The following is a 16,621-nucleotide window of genomic DNA, read 5'->3' as shown; positions in this document are numbered from 1 at the left end:
CGAAATGATCTGTATCAATCAGCCAGCTGTCACACTGTACCAGGGATGGGCCTGCTCAAGCCCACTGAACAAAGGAGATTGCCTAGACAACTGGAGCCAACACACCTGAGGGCTCCCTTTGGAATTCTAGTGTGTACGTCCCTGGCAGTGATGTCAGTGAGGGGTGGAGCTGAGACCCCCCAGGAGCTGATGTGACCAGTGGCTCCTGCTTGCTGCCATTTTGGATTGTCCAAGCATGCAGTGCAGGAGAGCTGGGAGTGAAAGGGACACAAAGTAGCTCCATACTTCCTTGTGAATCAAGCAGACTGCAACTATGATCAAGCATGACCCACCGGGACAAAGGGAAAAAGGCAGTTTTGAGGTGCACACCAGCCTCCCACTTGACGATGTAAGGATTGTATTCCAGCTTGTATAATAAATAAAAAATAACAAGACTTTAGAACACTTAAGATATCTATTTCCAGATGATGTGACCTACTCCTCTTTTACCTAATGTCCCTTCTTCCTACTGAGTTGACTGTTTTCTCTTGGATAGAAGTCACTATTCATAAATCTAAGAAACAGAACTGAGACTGTTATTTCATAAGACATTCTAGATGCATATACTATAATATATAAATATATCAGTGCAAGTCCTAACGTCTATTACCCACCTAGAGGCTAAGTCTTGAATTCCTACGCAGTAGTTTACTGCCTCAACAACAGTCCTAATGAAATATGCATTACAATGTCAGTAACACATTTATAAACCTAATTCAGTGTTCACCACCTAAATAGTAGTGTTTAGCAGTTCATCAACTTGAACACTTAAATACGTTAAATTCTTGTTTACAAGTAAATCAAACCCCGGAAATAATTATGGTGGTCATTCTGACCTCGGCGGTAAAAGGCGCCTACCGCCGGTCAGAAATCCTCCATAATTCCGCCGCGGTCGCGGTAACCCGCCACGGTCATTCTGACCCGCAGCAGCCAAACCTCTGAAAATCCGACAGCCACAACAGACCGCCAGACCAGCGGTCGGCGGAAAAGTGGAGGTGACCAAACCTCCACCGTCACGCCAACAGAAATACGCCCATGCCATTACGACCCACAAATCCACGCGGCGGTCTTTCAAACGCGGTTTTCCATTGGCGGTACACACCGCCGCGGTCAGAATACACACAAACGAACAAAACTCAGCCACATTGGACGATTTGAATTCCACACACCTGATACACATACACACACCACTCCCACACACACAATACAATATAAAACACACACCCACATCACCCACAAACCCCTACAACCAAAAATTCAGAAAGAAGCACTGAGAGACACATCAGCGATCACAGAATACCATCACACAGAGGCACACTACACCATCACCCACACAATATCCACACACACCACCACACTCAACACACTTAACTACACATACTCCACCCCACACATCATACACACCACTCCATGGCACCCCAAAGACACCCCCGCTTCTCAGACGAAGAACTCAGGGCCATGGTGGAGGAAATCGTTCGGGTAGAGCCCCAGCTCTTCGGCACACAGATCCAATACACCAGCATTGCCCGGAGGACGGAGCTATGGCAGAGGATTGTCGACAGGGTCAACGCTGTGGGACAGCACCCCAGAAATCGGGAAGACATCAGGAAGCGATGGAACGACCTACGGGGGAAGGTGCGTTCCATGGTATCCAGGCACAACATCGCCGTGCAGAAGACTGGCGGAGGACCCCCACCTCAACCCCAACAATTTACAACATGGGAGGAGGAAGTCTTGAACATCCTGCATCCTGACGGCCTCGCAGGAGTCGGCGGAGGAATGGATACTGGTAAGTTGAAGCTTCACTACTGCTTCCCCCCCACCTGCATGCCAAATCATACCCCAACCCTCACCCCCATCCTCGAACCCCACCCTCACCCCCACCCCCATCCTCACCCCCACCCTCACCCCCACCACCATCCTCACCCCCACCACCATCCTCACCCCCAGCACACCGATTCCCTGCCAATGTCTCACCATCACAACCCACACATCCCAAAACCTAGGCCTGCATGCGTCCACTAAGCATGGACACCCATCACCAAAGCATGCCCAATGCATATACACATCCCCCCCACAAGCCACCCTCACCAAAGCCCCCACACACGAATGCCAGCACTTGGGGACACGGGAACCCACAGATACACCGATATGCCACACATTGAAACTATAACCATACCTCTATACCCCTGCAGGACCCGACCGTCAACACACCGCCACGGAGGGCCCAGAATTCTCCACACCCCCCACCCAAGAGGCCGTCAGCGATGACAGCAGCTCTGTCGACCTGGACACTGATGACCAGCCCGGACCATCAGGGACCTCTGGACAGTCTGTTCCCCTCACACAGGCACAGGCCACTACAGACCCAAACCCCTCTGGGAACACCAGCACAGCTCCCACCCAGCGGGCCCATGCCTCTGTCTCCAGGGCGCGTCAATCTGCGGTGTGTCTACCACTACAGGGCACCCAGGATAACCCACCACCCCAACAACAACAGGGACCTGGGGGCAGTGGTAGTGGGCACACCGGCCAGGGGGCAGAGGCCCAGGGAAACAGGGCAACTCGGAGGGCAGCTGTGCGACAGGGGGGGACGGGCCCAGGGAACCCACTCTCCACGAGGCCCTCACCACCATCATGGGAGCATACAAAAGCTCCCAGGAGACGATGTCGACGGTACTGGCCCGGTTCCAGGAGATCCAGGTACTGCAGGAGGAACACTATCGGGGGTACAGGGAGGACATCAGAGCCCTCACCTCCACCCTGGTTACCATGGTAGGGCTGCTGCAGGACCTCATCAACACCAGGACGGACACTCAACAACAACAAAGGGCCCCTGCCACTAGCCTGGACCAAGAACAGCCAACCACCTCCGCCGGCGCTAGTGGACAGGAGGCCCCCGCACAACAGCAGCCCACCAGACCCCCACCTCCTGCAGGAGAAGAACCACCCCGCAAGAGGGCCCTGAGATCTCGCAAGAAGACAGAGTAGGATGTCAAGACCCCCGCCAGCAAAGGATACCACCTGATGTCATCCCACTGTCCCACATTGTCACCCTGTCCATCCTTGAACTGCCCATGCTCCATCTCTCCACAGGCCTCTGGACAATGCACCTGTGTGACTGTTACTCTGGACTCTGCCATGGACATTCCTTCACCATAGCCCCCACCCACTTGAAACCACCCATCCCATTTTGAGCACTGAAATAAACACCTATTTTGCACAAAACTATCTGGAGTCTGGCTGTGATTTCAAAATATTGTAATTGACATGACAGTGCAAATATGTCCTTGTACATAGTGAAGTCAACAAACAGCTGCAACAAAGCTGTAGTCCATGGGGAAACGAAGCACAGGACTCGTAGTGGGGACCCCAGATCTGAAATAGGGAGGGAAAAGCCACAACTCAGTCATCATACACTGGGGCAAATAGACAGGCAGCAGAGATGCAGGAGAGTAGTTCACATTTACTAAATTATGTTTGAATTGTTACCTGTGTCCTATTGGAAGTACTGTTCAATGATTCTGTCCCTGTTGTCTGTTTCAGCCCCGTCGTCTTCCTCCTCGTCACTCTCCACAGGTTCCACAGCTGCCACAACACCACCGTCTCGACCATCCTCCTGCAGGAAAGGCACCTGGCGGCGCAAAGCCAGGTTGTGAAGCATGCAGCAGGCCACGATGATGTGACACACCTTCTTAGGTGAGTACATTAGGGATCCACCTGTCATATGCAGGCACCTAAACCTGGCCTTTAGGAGGCCAAAGGTGCGTTCGATCACCCTCCTAGTACGCCCATGGGCCTCATTGTACTGTTCCTCTGCCCTGGTCCGGGGATTCCTTACTGGGGTCAGTAGCCACGACAGGTTGGGGTACCCAGAGTCCCCCAATAGCCATACAGGGAGTGCAGAATTATTAGGCAAATGAGTATTTTGACCACATCATCCTCTTTATGCATGTTGTCTTACTCCAAGCTGTATAGGCACGAAAGCCTACTACCAATTAAGCATATTAGGTGATGTGCATCTCTGTAATGAGAAGGGGTGTGGTCTAATGACATCAACACCCTATATCAGGTGTGCATAATTATTAGGCAACTTCCTTTCCTTTGGCAAAATGGGTCAAAAGAAGGACTTGACAGGCTCAGAAAAGTCAAAAATAGTGAGATATCTTGCAGAGGGATGCAGCACTCTTAAAATTGCAAAGCTTCTGAAGCGTGATCATCGAACAATCAAGCGTTTCATTCAAAATAGTCAACAGGGTCGCAAGAAGCGTGTGGAAAAACCAAGGCGCAAAATAACTACCCATGAACTGAGAAAAGTCAAGCGTGCAGCTGCCACGATGCCACTTGCCACCAGTTTGGCCATATTTCAGAGCTGCAACATCACTGGAGTGCCCAAAAGCACAAGGTGTGCAATACTCAGAGACATGGCCAAGGTAAGAAAGGCTGAAAGACGACCACCACTGAACAAGACACACAAGCTGAAACGTCAAGACTGGGCCAAGAAATATCTCAAGACTGATTTTTCTAAGGTTTTATGGACTGATGAAATGAGAGTGAGTCTTGATGGGCCAGATGGATGGGCCCGTGGCTGGATTGGTAAAGGGCAGAGAGCTCCAGTCCGACTCAGACGCCAGCAAGGTGGAGGTGGAGTACTGGTTTGGGCTGGTATCATCAAAGATGAGCTTGTGGGGCCTTTTCGGGTTGAGGATGGAGTCAAGCTCAACTCCCAGTCCTACTGCCAGTTCCTGGAAGACACCTTCTTCAAGCAGTGGTACAGGAAGAAGTCTGCATCCTTCAAGAAAAACATGATTCTCATGCAGGACAATGCTCCATCACACGCGTCCAAGTACTCCACAGCGTGGCTGGCAAGAAAGGGTATAAAAGAAGGAAATCTAATGACATGGCCTCCTTGTTCACCTGATCTGAACCCCATTGAGAACCTGTGGTCCATCATCAAATGTGAGATTTACAAGGAGGGAAAACAGTACACCTCTCTGAACAGTGTCTGGGAGGCTGTGGTTGCTGCTGCACGCAATGTTGATGGTGAACAGATCAAAACACTGACAGAATCCATGGATGGCAGGCTTTTGAGTGTCCTTGCAAAGAAAGTTGGCTATATTGGTCACTGATTTGTTTTTGTTTTGTTTTTGAATGTCAGAAATGTATATTTGTGAATGTTGAGATGTTATATTGGTTTCACTGGTAATAATAAATAATTGAAATAGGTATATATTTTTTGTTGTTAAGTTGCCTAATAATTATGCACAGTAATAGTCACCTGCACACACAGATATCCCCCTAACATAGCTAAAACTAAAAACTACTTCCAAAAATATTCAGCTTTGATATTAATGAGTTTTTTGGGTTCATTGAGAACATGGTTGTTGTTCAATAATAAAATTAATCCTCAAAAATACAACTTGCCTAATAATTCTGCACTCCCTGTACACGGTGTCTCTCTAGCTGTTCCATCACGTAAGGGATGCTGCTATTCCTCAGGATGTAGGCGTCATGCACTGACCCTGGGAATTTGGCATTTACATGCGAGATGTACTGGTCAGCCAAACACACCACCTGGATGTTCATGGAATGGTAACTTTTTCTGTTCCTGTACACCTGCTCCCTGTCTCTTGGGGGAACCAAAGCCACATGGGTCCCATCAATGGCACCAATGACGTTGGGAATATGTCCAAGGGCGTAGAAATCACCCTTCACTGTAGCCAATTCGCCCACCTCAGGGAAAAGGATGTAGCTCCTCACGTATTTCATCAGGGCAGACAACACTCTGGATAACACCTTCGAAAACATGGGCTGAGACATCCCAGAAGCAATTCCCACTGTTGTCTGAAATGACCCACTTGCCAAGAAATGGAGTACTGACAGGACCTGCACCAGAGGGGGAATCCCTGTGGGTTGGCGATTGGGGACATCAGGTCGGGCTCCAGCTGGGCACACAGTTCATGTATAGTGGCACGGTCAAGCCGGTAGGTCAGGATAATGTGGCGTTCTTCCATTGTCGACAGGTCCACCAGCGGTCGGTACACGCGAGGATTCATCCGTCTCCTCGACAAACCCAGCGGACGGTGCCTAGGAAGGACAACATGGAGCACACAGTCAAGCAACCCACAGGTACGTACTCACAGCTTGCACAGTAAACGATTCTCTATGCAGTGAATGGCGTGTCTGAGTGGCTATGCAAGGCCTAGGCCTGTGTGACGCAGTTGAAATTGAGCCATGTGGACCCTCGAAATGGCGGCTGCCTGACCTGTGAAGTGTGACAATGGGATGTGAGGTCAATGCGCTGGCGTGGCACACCGCGGCGGTCGGCGGGCGAAGACCGCGGCGCGAAGCCGCATTGGTTAACATTGAAGCCTATGGGTTTCAGGAGCCAATGGCGAAGGGCGCCGGCGGTGGCGGTACGCACCGCCGCGGTACGCACCGCCGCGGACGTGACCGCCATTTTCTATCTACTTATCCACTTGCGACTTGAACTTTCACAGGAGAGGACCTATACTGCAAGTGTTGCTGTGACCTCGGTCTGGAAGGGACAATGGCTGCTGCGACTGGGGAAAGGGCCCCTGCCTTCACTGGAGAGGAGTTGGAGAAACTTGTGGATGGGGTCCTCCCCCAGTATGCGCTACTCTACGGTCCTCCAGACCAACAAGTGAGTTTAATTCAATATGGATTTGGGGCCACTGGCTGGCTTGGGGGCCTGGCGGGGGGCCTGGCGGGGATGGGGGGCATGTTGGGCCTGGCGGGGGGCCTGGCGGGGATGGGGGGCATGTTGGGCCTGGCGGGGGGCATGGCGGGGGGCCTGGCGGGGATGGGGGGCATGTTGGGCCTGGCGGGGGGCCTGGCGGGGGGCCTAGCGGGGATGGGGGGCATGTTGGGCCTGGCGGGGGGCCTGGCGGGGGGCCTGGCGGGGATGGGGGGCGTTGGGCCACTGGCAACGAAAATGCAGACAAACTTGAACGTGGTATTTCTCCCTCCCTGTACGTGTCACATAGGTCCGCGCCCATGAGAAGATCGGGATTTGGCGTGCCATCGCCAAGGAAGTCCGGACCCTGGGGGTCCACCATCGACGGGGCACCCACTGCCGCAAGAGGTGGGAGGACATCCGCCGCGGGACCAAGAAGACCGCCGAGTCTCTGCTGGGGATGGCCTCCCAACGTAGGCGGGGTGCCTGCCGTCAACTGACCCCCCTGATGTTCCGGATCCTGGCGGTGGCCTTCCCTGATTTGGATGGGCGCGTGAGGGCAGCACAGCAGACACAAGGGGGTGAGTACAAGCATTATCTACTCTGTTGTCGCGCAGTGGAGGTGTCTGGGTGGGGGAGGAGGGCTGGGGGTCCCCCTAGGCCAGGGCGATATCTGTAGGCTGGGCACCCCCGTAAGCCCCTGTGTCCCCAGCCACCACCCTCAGTAGTGTGTCAGTACAGCCATCCCTGGGCCGTGTCATCCATGGGTGCAGTTGTCAACTCTAGGCGTGTAGGGCATGTTCCACGGAATGCGTAGCGGACCCCAAGTGCGCAACTTAGTGCAGGGGGCATCTGTGTCTGTCATGTCCGCTAACTGTACCGGTGATCCATGTACTCAAAATCTCTTTATTTCTCTCTCCCCCCCCCTTTTTGTTTGTCTTTCTGTGCTTGTGTGCATCAGCATCATCAGGCGGAGGAGAAGTGGCATCGGGGCAGGAGGGAGCTGCATCTCACATGGCCCAGGAGGGCCATGCCACAGAGTCTGACTGGACCAGTGAGACGGAGGGCGAGGGGAGCTCCACAACGGGGACGACTGGACCCTGCAGCGACACGGACACGTCCTCGGAAGGGAGCTCCCTTGTGGGGGTGGCACCATCCGTGCCCCCCGCCATTACAGGTACAGCCGCCACCCAGCGCACCATCTCCGCCCTCCCAGCAGCCCCTCAGCGTTCGCCCCGTGCCCGCTCTGCCAGGAAGCCGGGCATCTCCTTCGCCCCAGGCACCTCAGGCCCTGCCCCTGTTACCCCCGCTGCCCTCAGTGAGGAGGTCATTGACCTCCTCCGAACGCTCATTGTTGGGCAGACTACCCTTTTGAATGCCATCCAGGGGGTGGAGAGGGAGGTTCATCGCAGCAATGCGTACCTGGAGGGCATTCATTCGGGTCAGGCTGCCCATCTGCGATCGTTCCAGGCTCTGGCCTCAGCACTGACGGCAGCCATTGTCCCTGTCTCCTGCCTCCCTCTACTAACTCCCTCCTCCCAGTCTCCTGTTCCTCTGCCTGTCCCACCCACACCATCAGACCAGCCTGCACACACCTCAACACCCAAGAGCAGCTCATCCAAACATAAGCACCACAGATCACGCAGACATTCACACAAGCAACATTCCGATGCAGACATGCCAACAGTCACTACCACCTCTGTGACCCCCACCTCCTCGTCTCCCTCCTCCCTCCCTGTGACGTCTACACTCACACCTTCATTCACCTCACCATCAGCCAGTGTTTCCATCACCAGCACACCCTCCAGTACAGTCCGCACACGTGCAGTCACCACCCCCACTGCCATTTACACGTCCCCTGTGTCCTCTCCCACTGTGTCTGTCACCCCCTCTTCCACACCACACAAACGCAGCCACCCACCCACCCAACAGCCATCCACCTCACGACAGCCTCCCGCTCCTGCACCTGCACCCAAAGACAGCAAACTTGTCTCGCCTACAACCACATCCTCTCCCTCCACTCCCATACCCACTGTACCTACCACTATCCATTGTCCCAAGAAAATCTCTCTCTCTACTGCTACCTTCTTTCCTGACCCTGAGCCCCCCCCTCCTTCTCGTCGGGGTAAAAAGAGCACCTCAGCCACCACCAGCCCTGCAGCCCCCTTGACAAGGGTGCAGGGGTATTGGAGCCCACCAGCCCGCAGGTCTGGATCTTCGCCCAGCAGCAAGGGGACAGCCAGCCCACCCCCTGGGAAGAGGAGCAGAAGGCGGAAGGGCCGCCGCCGGAGCCCGGATTCGATATCCCCCCAGGACACTAGCCAGCCACCGTCAACAGCCACAGCTCCAAAGGGAGGAAAGGGCCACAGACTCCCGACTAAGGAGGGCAAGGGCAGCAAGGCGGAGAAGTCAGGCAGCAGGCCTGCTGCCCATGGAGGACCCGTCACAGCTGCCCAGGAGGAGCCCGCAACCCCCATAGCCGCTGCCCCGGGAGGAACCGGCACAGCTGCCCCGGGAGAGCCCACCACCCCCATAGCCGCTGCCCAGGGAGGACCCAGCCCAGCTGGCCAGGAGGGCCCCACCACCCACAGCCCAGGTGGGCATTGAAGGAGCACCATCCCCGCTGCCCAGGAGGGCACCACCAGGCAATGAGCAGTTGGCCATAGAATGTCCGCCGTCTCCAGCACCACTCCGCTGGGGACCGCCGTCTCAAGAACCGCTGAACTGGGCCCGCCGTCTCCAGCACCGCTCCGCTGGGGACCGCCGTCTCAAGAACCGCTGAACTGGGCCCTTCAAGGCAAGAACCGCTGAACTGGGCCCTTCAAGGCAAGAACCGCTGAACTGGGCCCCGCCGTCTCCAGCACCGCTCCGCTGGGGACCGCCGTCTCAAGAACCGCTGAACTGGGCCCTTCAAGGCAAGAACCGCTGAACTGGGCCCTTCAAGGCAAGAACCGCTGAACTGGGCCCTTCAAGGCAAGAACCGCTGAACTGGGCCCCGCCGTCTCCAGCACCGCTCCGCTGGGGACCGCCGTCTCAAGAACCGCTGAACTGGGCCCTTCAAGGCAAGAACCGCTGAACTGGGCCCTTCAAGGCAAGAACCGCTGAACTGGGCCCTTCAAGGCAAGAACCGCTGAACTGGGCCCCGCCGTCTCCAGCACCGCTCCGCTGGGGACTGCCGTCTCAAGAACCGCTGAACTGGGCCCTTCAAGGCAAGAACCGCTGAACTGGGCCCTTCAAGGCAAGAACCGCTGAACTGGGCCCTTCAAGGCAAGAACCGCTGAACTGGGCCCCGCCGTCTCCAGCACCGCTCCGCTGGGGACCGCCGTCTCAAGAACCGCTGAACTGGGCCCTTCAAGGCAAGAACCGCTGAACTGGGCCCCGCCGTCTCCAGCACCGCTCCGCTGGGGACCGCCGTCTCAAGAACCGCTGAACTGGGCCCTTCAAGGCAAGAACCGCTGAACTGGGCCCTTCAAGGCAAGAACCGCTGAACTGGGCCCTTCCAGGCAAGAACCGCTGGCCCTTTGGCAGACGTGGCAGGGCAGGATCTGTCTCGGGCAGGGCTGCAGGATGTCCTCTGGCCAACATGCCTCCTCCAGTGGCAGTGGAGTCTGTTATGGACTGTTTGGACTGTGGCTTTGCACTCCCCAGGATGGCCCAGTGGGCAGGCCACCCACTGTATGGACTGTTTGGACTGTGGCTTTGCTCTCCCCAGGATGGCCCAGTGGGCAGGCCACCCACTGTATGGACTGTATGGACTGTGGCTTTGAACTCCCCAGGATGGCCCAGTGGGCAGGCCACCCACTGTATGGACTGTTTGGACTGTGGCTTTGCTCTCCCCAGGATGGCCCAGTGGGCAGGCCACCCACTGTATGGACTGTTTGGACTGTGGCTTTGCTCTCCCCAGGATGGCCCAGTGGGCAGGCCACCCACTGTATGGACTGTATGGACTGTGGCTTTGCTCTCCCCAGGATGGGCCAGTGGTCATGGAGTCCCCTCGTGGATCTGGCGTCGTGTACTCAAGTGGCTGAGGTGCCCCCCCTTCCCTTCCCCCTGAGGTGCCTGTCCTTTTTACTTTCTGATGCCCCTGCAGTGTTCTCTCCGTGGAGTTCTTGTCGTGGGACTGGGCCTTGCCCCTTTGCTCAGGACCCCTGTGGTCCACGGACAGTGGTTGGACTACATTTAGTAGCTGTATATATTTTGTACATAGTTTATTTATTTATTGGGATTACTGCTGTCCATTTTTAAATATATCTGCCCGTTTAAGATCTCTTCTTTTGGTCTTTGCATTATTTCGGAGGGGGGGGTTTGTGGGTTGTGACAGTGATCTGTGGGAATGCATTGATGTGTGTGTTGTAGTGGGTGTGGGTGGGTGGGTGTGTGCCTGTAATCTTTTCCCTCCCCTGTGTCGTAGGTGCAGTACTCACCGATGTCTTCCGCGCCGCCGGGCGTGCTCCTGGTACAGGAGCAGGTATAGGAGTGCGGGGATGACCTGCAACTCGGGTTCCATACTGCCGGAATCTCGCGTGGAGTATGTGGAGGTGAGCGTTTTCCCGTTCGTAGTCTGTTTCCGCCGTGTTTTTATCGGCGGTGCTCCCGCCCCGGAAAAGGTGGCGGATTGGTGGGTCGTGATAGGGTGGGCGGTACATTGTCTGCCGCCTGGCTGTTGGCGGGGACCACCGCGCTGTTTGTTTGTTCCGCCGTGGCGGGCGGAGTGTTAATGCGGCGGGCTGTGTTGGCGCTTCCCGCCAGGGTCAGAATTGCATATTTTGGACCGCCGGCCTGTTGGCGGGTTGGCCGCCGCTTTATCACCGACCGCCAGGGTCAGAATGAGGGCCTATGTCTCTTATTTCTTGCACAAAATAAACAATGGTTGAAATCACCAACTCCTTGTATTCATAATGTTGTATAAGTTCATCAAGCCTTAAAGAAATAATAAATTGTCTCTTTTTTCCTAGTAGAAAACAAACAGCAGTGAGAATCACCAAATCCTTCAAACAACATCCATTAGATAAGTATACTTTTATGTTTTGACTATAGCTTGTATCAATTTTACCAGCATGTAGAGATCGCCCCTTTAAGTGACTGTTTTTTTCTGTTTATTTCTCAAGGATTTCCAGAAGATCAAAGGACGTCACCAGAAGAGACAAGAACTCGGTAAACCCGATGCATGAGGACATACCCGCCAGGATCCTAAAGAAACAGGGGACGCTGAGAACTGTGGCCGAGGGCACGAAAGAAGGAAGCAGGACCCCGGCGAAAACACGAGAAGGCGCCAGCACGGAAGTCTACAGGTAAGCAGCCAGTACGTAAGTACTGTGGGAGGGAATATGGGCAAGGAGTGTTCTTCACGGTGTAGCGCGCAACCTTAAAGGCTACGTGCTCCACCTTAAAGTGACCGCACCACTGAGATGCTGCCTAGAGGCGCGTATGACACCAAGATTGGCCAGGGATGCATGTCTTCTGTAACCTCTCCCCTTTAAAAACTCTTGCACAAGGGAGAGACTCTTTCTCTTGCCTGCAGATTTCTACACACTTCCCTGCTGGATCTTGGGACTGCCAACGAGAAATGGAAGGAGGAACTCCTTCACCCCCACTCAGGACCAAGGAGTCTGCCAAGTTGACTGCCGGCCAGTAGGTCTCCCCCCCCCCCCGGGCCAGTGAGGCTGACCCCCTTACACTGCCTGAGGACTAGCTGTGGGAAAGCCCTGTACTCTTCTGCTTCCATCAACAAAGAACCAAAGAAGAACTGGTGCAGGGCACCAGAAAAAAATGCTTTTTGAGGACTGTACTGCTTGTTAACTGAGACGGGTTGCTGAAACTGCCCCTGGTGGATAGAGCTCATCACCAGGAGTAAAATGAGCCTAGGAATGTCCATATCGGCCCAACGGGGTCTGAGGTACTGCATCTGGAAGTCTGGTGACCTTTGACCATTTCCTTCTCAGAGCGCATGGAGCTCAGCTGCTGGGCTGGTACAATGTCCCCGGAGTGGGCCAGGGTCTGGAGGACGGCACATGGAAACTGCTTATATTTTTGCTGTGGAGAGGACATGCATGGGGCCCCCTCCCCATTGCTCTATCTCACCCAGGGCCCCCCATGCACCTGGTGGATTCTTATTCCTGGGGCTGGGACCCCATCCCCAGACCCCTGAGTGCTCAATGATGCAAAGATGCGCTGTCGGGCTCCCTGCAAAAAAGGCCCTGTTACAAGGGCTGAGGAAGGGGGGGGTACTGCTGCACCCCATGCCCCCCAAACCCCACCCTGACCTGTGTGAACCACATTCACCATGCCAATGTCTGGAGGGAAGGGGAGACGGCCACACTCTGCACGTCAAATAACAGCTATCGGCTTCTGCAGCAGCATGAGATCGGGTTGTCAGCGCGGGGAGCAGACGAGGGTAGCCAGGGTGGGCTCCCTGCGCTGCCCTCCAATAAGGACAACAAATGGGGTGCCCAGGTGGAACCAGGCCCCCACAAGAAAACAGGAACACAGCACAAGGCTGGTACAAAGGGAAAAGGCAACAAATGCAAACCTGAAGCACAGCAGGAGAGCCACTACTATAAAATTCACAGTTTCTAGAAAATCACCCCATATTGCCTCGCATGGCCTTGCTGTTGGAATCCTTTTCAGCCCATATCTCAGCTTGTTGTGGTCCCAGGATGACAGGACCACCATTAATCAACTCAGCACCACACAGCCTTTCTGCTAAAAGTACTTTCAGAGTCCTCACCCTAAGCTGGAAGGGCTTCAACATTATCACCTCCCCTGGATTTCTGGTATCTTTTAAAGCACTATGGCTGGGGCTTTTGCCCTATAGCTCGGAGCATTTCGCCCTCTAGGGACATGTCACATAGTACCACTTAACTAGGGATTTATACGTAAGTTAAATATGTCAACTGGGGATAAGACAATATTACCATGTTTAGAGGAGCGAGCACAAGCACTTTAGCACTGGTTAGCAGTGGGAAAGTGCACAGAGTCTTAATACCAGCACAAACGACGAGAGGGGAGGAGGCAGGCAGAAAGTTGCATGGAAGACCTCCCTAAGGCTGTCAGGTGTAACAGTGCCAAGCTAGTTTACTCACCGATTGATGGCCGATTTGCAGATGAGATCAAAGCTGTATTCCTTCGCTTTCATTGCTTTGAAAATTATATCAATTTTTATGGTTTCCAGTGGCAAAATGGTACCAAACCCATCATTTGGTTGAATGTCTGCACACTGTGAACAAAAAATACAATAACTGAATGAATCATATTATACAGGTCAAGGTGTTATTCATTTTAAGGATCATACAATGAAGAAAGAAAGATATTAAAAACCGTATACCTCATGCCATTCTGTAGGCTACATTCATACATTTTCCAGTATTATCATGTTATCCGTATTCACAGCAGTGTCCAATTATATACTGAAACTACGTCCCTATCCATCACTGACTATAGTGCTCCGCTACGCCAGCTATTATCAGTTTAGACCCTCTCGATTTAGTTATCTGTACTCCAACTATTCCCTTGTTCTACCTTAATCATCAGTCATAATAACTGTTATCTTTTCAGCTTCAGCTGTCTATGCACCACATATTATGCAGCCGTCACCTACACATCCCTTGCTAATACACACCCAGATACTCCAGCTACTACCTGCCTAGCTCCTTCTGTCTAAGCCTTTATAATGCAGCTACGACCTGCTGAATTATCTCTCCATATTTTAGCTACCACTAATGACATAAAATAATGTCATCACGACTTGTTCAGTCCCTTCTGAAAAAACTCTACAAACACAGACACATTAAGAACAGTTAAGATTTCTATATCTGTTTTAAAGAAATGATTCTCAATTCTATAAAGAATACAATCTGTACCTCTGGGATGCCCACAAATCCAAACTCCTGCGGCAGGATGGACTTATTGGTGAGTAGCACTGTAGCCTGCACAGCCTCATATATGGTACAATATCCAAAATCCACTTCAGCAGGGCTGATTTCCAAATCAGAGGTTGTGACAATGGCGTGGACAGTGAATGGTACAGGTCTGGTCTGCAGTAAAAGAAGTACCGTGACACAAATTTCAACATTGGTAAAAAAAAAAAAAAAAAAAACAGACTTAACACATTTATTACAAGTTTGCCTCTGTAAAACAATCTCAATATTACAAATAGTTTTAAGGGCAAGTGTTTGAGGCCTACTGGAAGGTGTTTGAAGGGGTCTTTTAAAACATGTATTTCTCATTATCCTTATAGCAAATAGGAATTAATGTGTGAATCAACAGACCAGGGACGTTCACAGTTGAGGTAGTTTGATCCCCAATTCCCCCGCTTCAGCAATGCTTTGCTAATGTGCATATTGAGAAAAACATTAAAAACAGCTTCCAATTATGAGTTTAACAGTCCACATGATATCCCCACACCAGAAAGTTGTCTTTAAAAGTAGGCAAAAGTATGGAGAAAGATTATCCAATACAAGTATCTTGTAATATTAACTCCTAAACAGAAAGTTTAAAGTTCCCTTTCCTCTGGATTAATGGAATGTAAATGTCTTCATGTCATAGAAGATAAATAATTTTGTCCTGTACAAAATAAGTTACAAATTAACCTGAAACCAGTGCAGTCAGGCAGAACCCAGAATCTGTCTCTAACAATACCTTTGCACTTCTGAGCCCAAAACCACTTTTCTATACAAATCATGTTGAAGGATCTTTAAACCAGAGAGGGTTGGCAGGTCAGTGTTCTGGAGTAAGGGGCTTGCGACTATAAACAAGAAGGGTGAGAAACCTGTCCATTCTCATACATAAGTATGTAAGTAGGGCATTTACATATAATCTACACAAAAAAATAAATCTCTTATTGCATGTCAGCCTACTGCTTTTAAAGGTCTTGTTCTGGGGAAAAGCATCATCAAAGGTCTTGTTTGTGGGCAAAAACTACAAAGAGAACAATTATGTTCTGAGACATCCACTAAAATTATAGTGGGAGGTTTCAACACACAATGCCAAAGTAACATATTCCATAATTCTAGCCCAAGACTTGAAAATCTCCAGCCATTAAGGGGACATTACAAGAAATGTGCTGCTGGAGATAGGAAGTCTTGCCAGAAGGCAGCTAAAATTCTTATTGATTGAGGACATGAGCAAAGTCTACAAGATATACTGATCAGGCACAGTCATCTGAACATAACACTTTGCTCCATTTTGAGCCACTGAATGTCGTGTTTAGCATTGAAGATAGCATCCTGTATTCTTAAGCCAGTGACTATGTGACTCTGGCATTATGAGTTGCTTCTATTTTTGTAACATTTTAGCAATACCCAGGAAAAAAATAGTTGAATAATTCAACCTACAGTTAATCACTGATCCTACCACCACATTTGGCGGGATTGGGTAAATATTTTAAAAAGAGAATAAAGATAAAGGAGAATGTCCTTGGCACGTTGGAGACCATGGAGAGAAGTCTGTCCAAAACAACAATAAGATTACGGACCCTTTATTTCAAAGTTAAGTTTATTAAGCCACATATGCCTATATAATCACAATACAAACATAACATATGAGATTCAATATTTTAGGTAATATTTGATCTTCTCCTTGAGAATTAACATTAATACTACATTTGGCAAACAGATGTCCTAACTGAACTTAAACTTTCATTATGCTTTTTTATTCAGATCACCATAAATTGTTCCAGCACCTGTAGGAGCAGACATTATATTTGAATTGGCAACCTTATTAATAAAAGTAATATAGTAATTTCCTTTCATTTTATTTAAAGTTTATGTTTTGCTCATTGCTTAATGTACCTATATAATTTAATCATTTAATACAACTGGAACTAGCTTTAAGAAATGCATGTGATTTACTGGTTAAACAAACTGATTGTCAAACCGATTGTTAAAG

The 16,621-nt window shown here is 51.5% G+C and overlaps 1 protein-coding gene across 2 annotated transcripts in view; it reads right to left on the bottom strand.

Annotated features, from left to right (window-relative positions):
- Positions 1-16,621, bottom strand: part of CFAP74 (cilia and flagella associated protein 74) — a 978,701-nt gene that overhangs the window by 504,824 nt on the left and 457,256 nt on the right. For both annotated transcript variants that reach the window (XM_069241006.1, XM_069241005.1), the window contains exons 25-26: positions 14,596-14,769; positions 13,819-13,952 (exon numbers count right to left, since the gene is read on the bottom strand). In XM_069241006.1, coding sequence (XP_069097107.1) covers positions 13,819-13,952; positions 14,596-14,769 — 308 coding nt within the window. The remainder of the gene's footprint in view (positions 1-13,818; positions 13,953-14,595; positions 14,770-16,621) is intronic.

The sequence above is a fragment of the Pleurodeles waltl genome, chromosome 6 (assembly GCF_031143425.1).
Source record: "Pleurodeles waltl isolate 20211129_DDA chromosome 6, aPleWal1.hap1.20221129, whole genome shotgun sequence".
In the NCBI taxonomy this organism is placed as follows: Eukaryota; Metazoa; Chordata; class Amphibia; order Caudata; family Salamandridae; genus Pleurodeles; species Pleurodeles waltl.
This window is presented reverse-complemented; position numbering and strand designations above follow the sequence as displayed.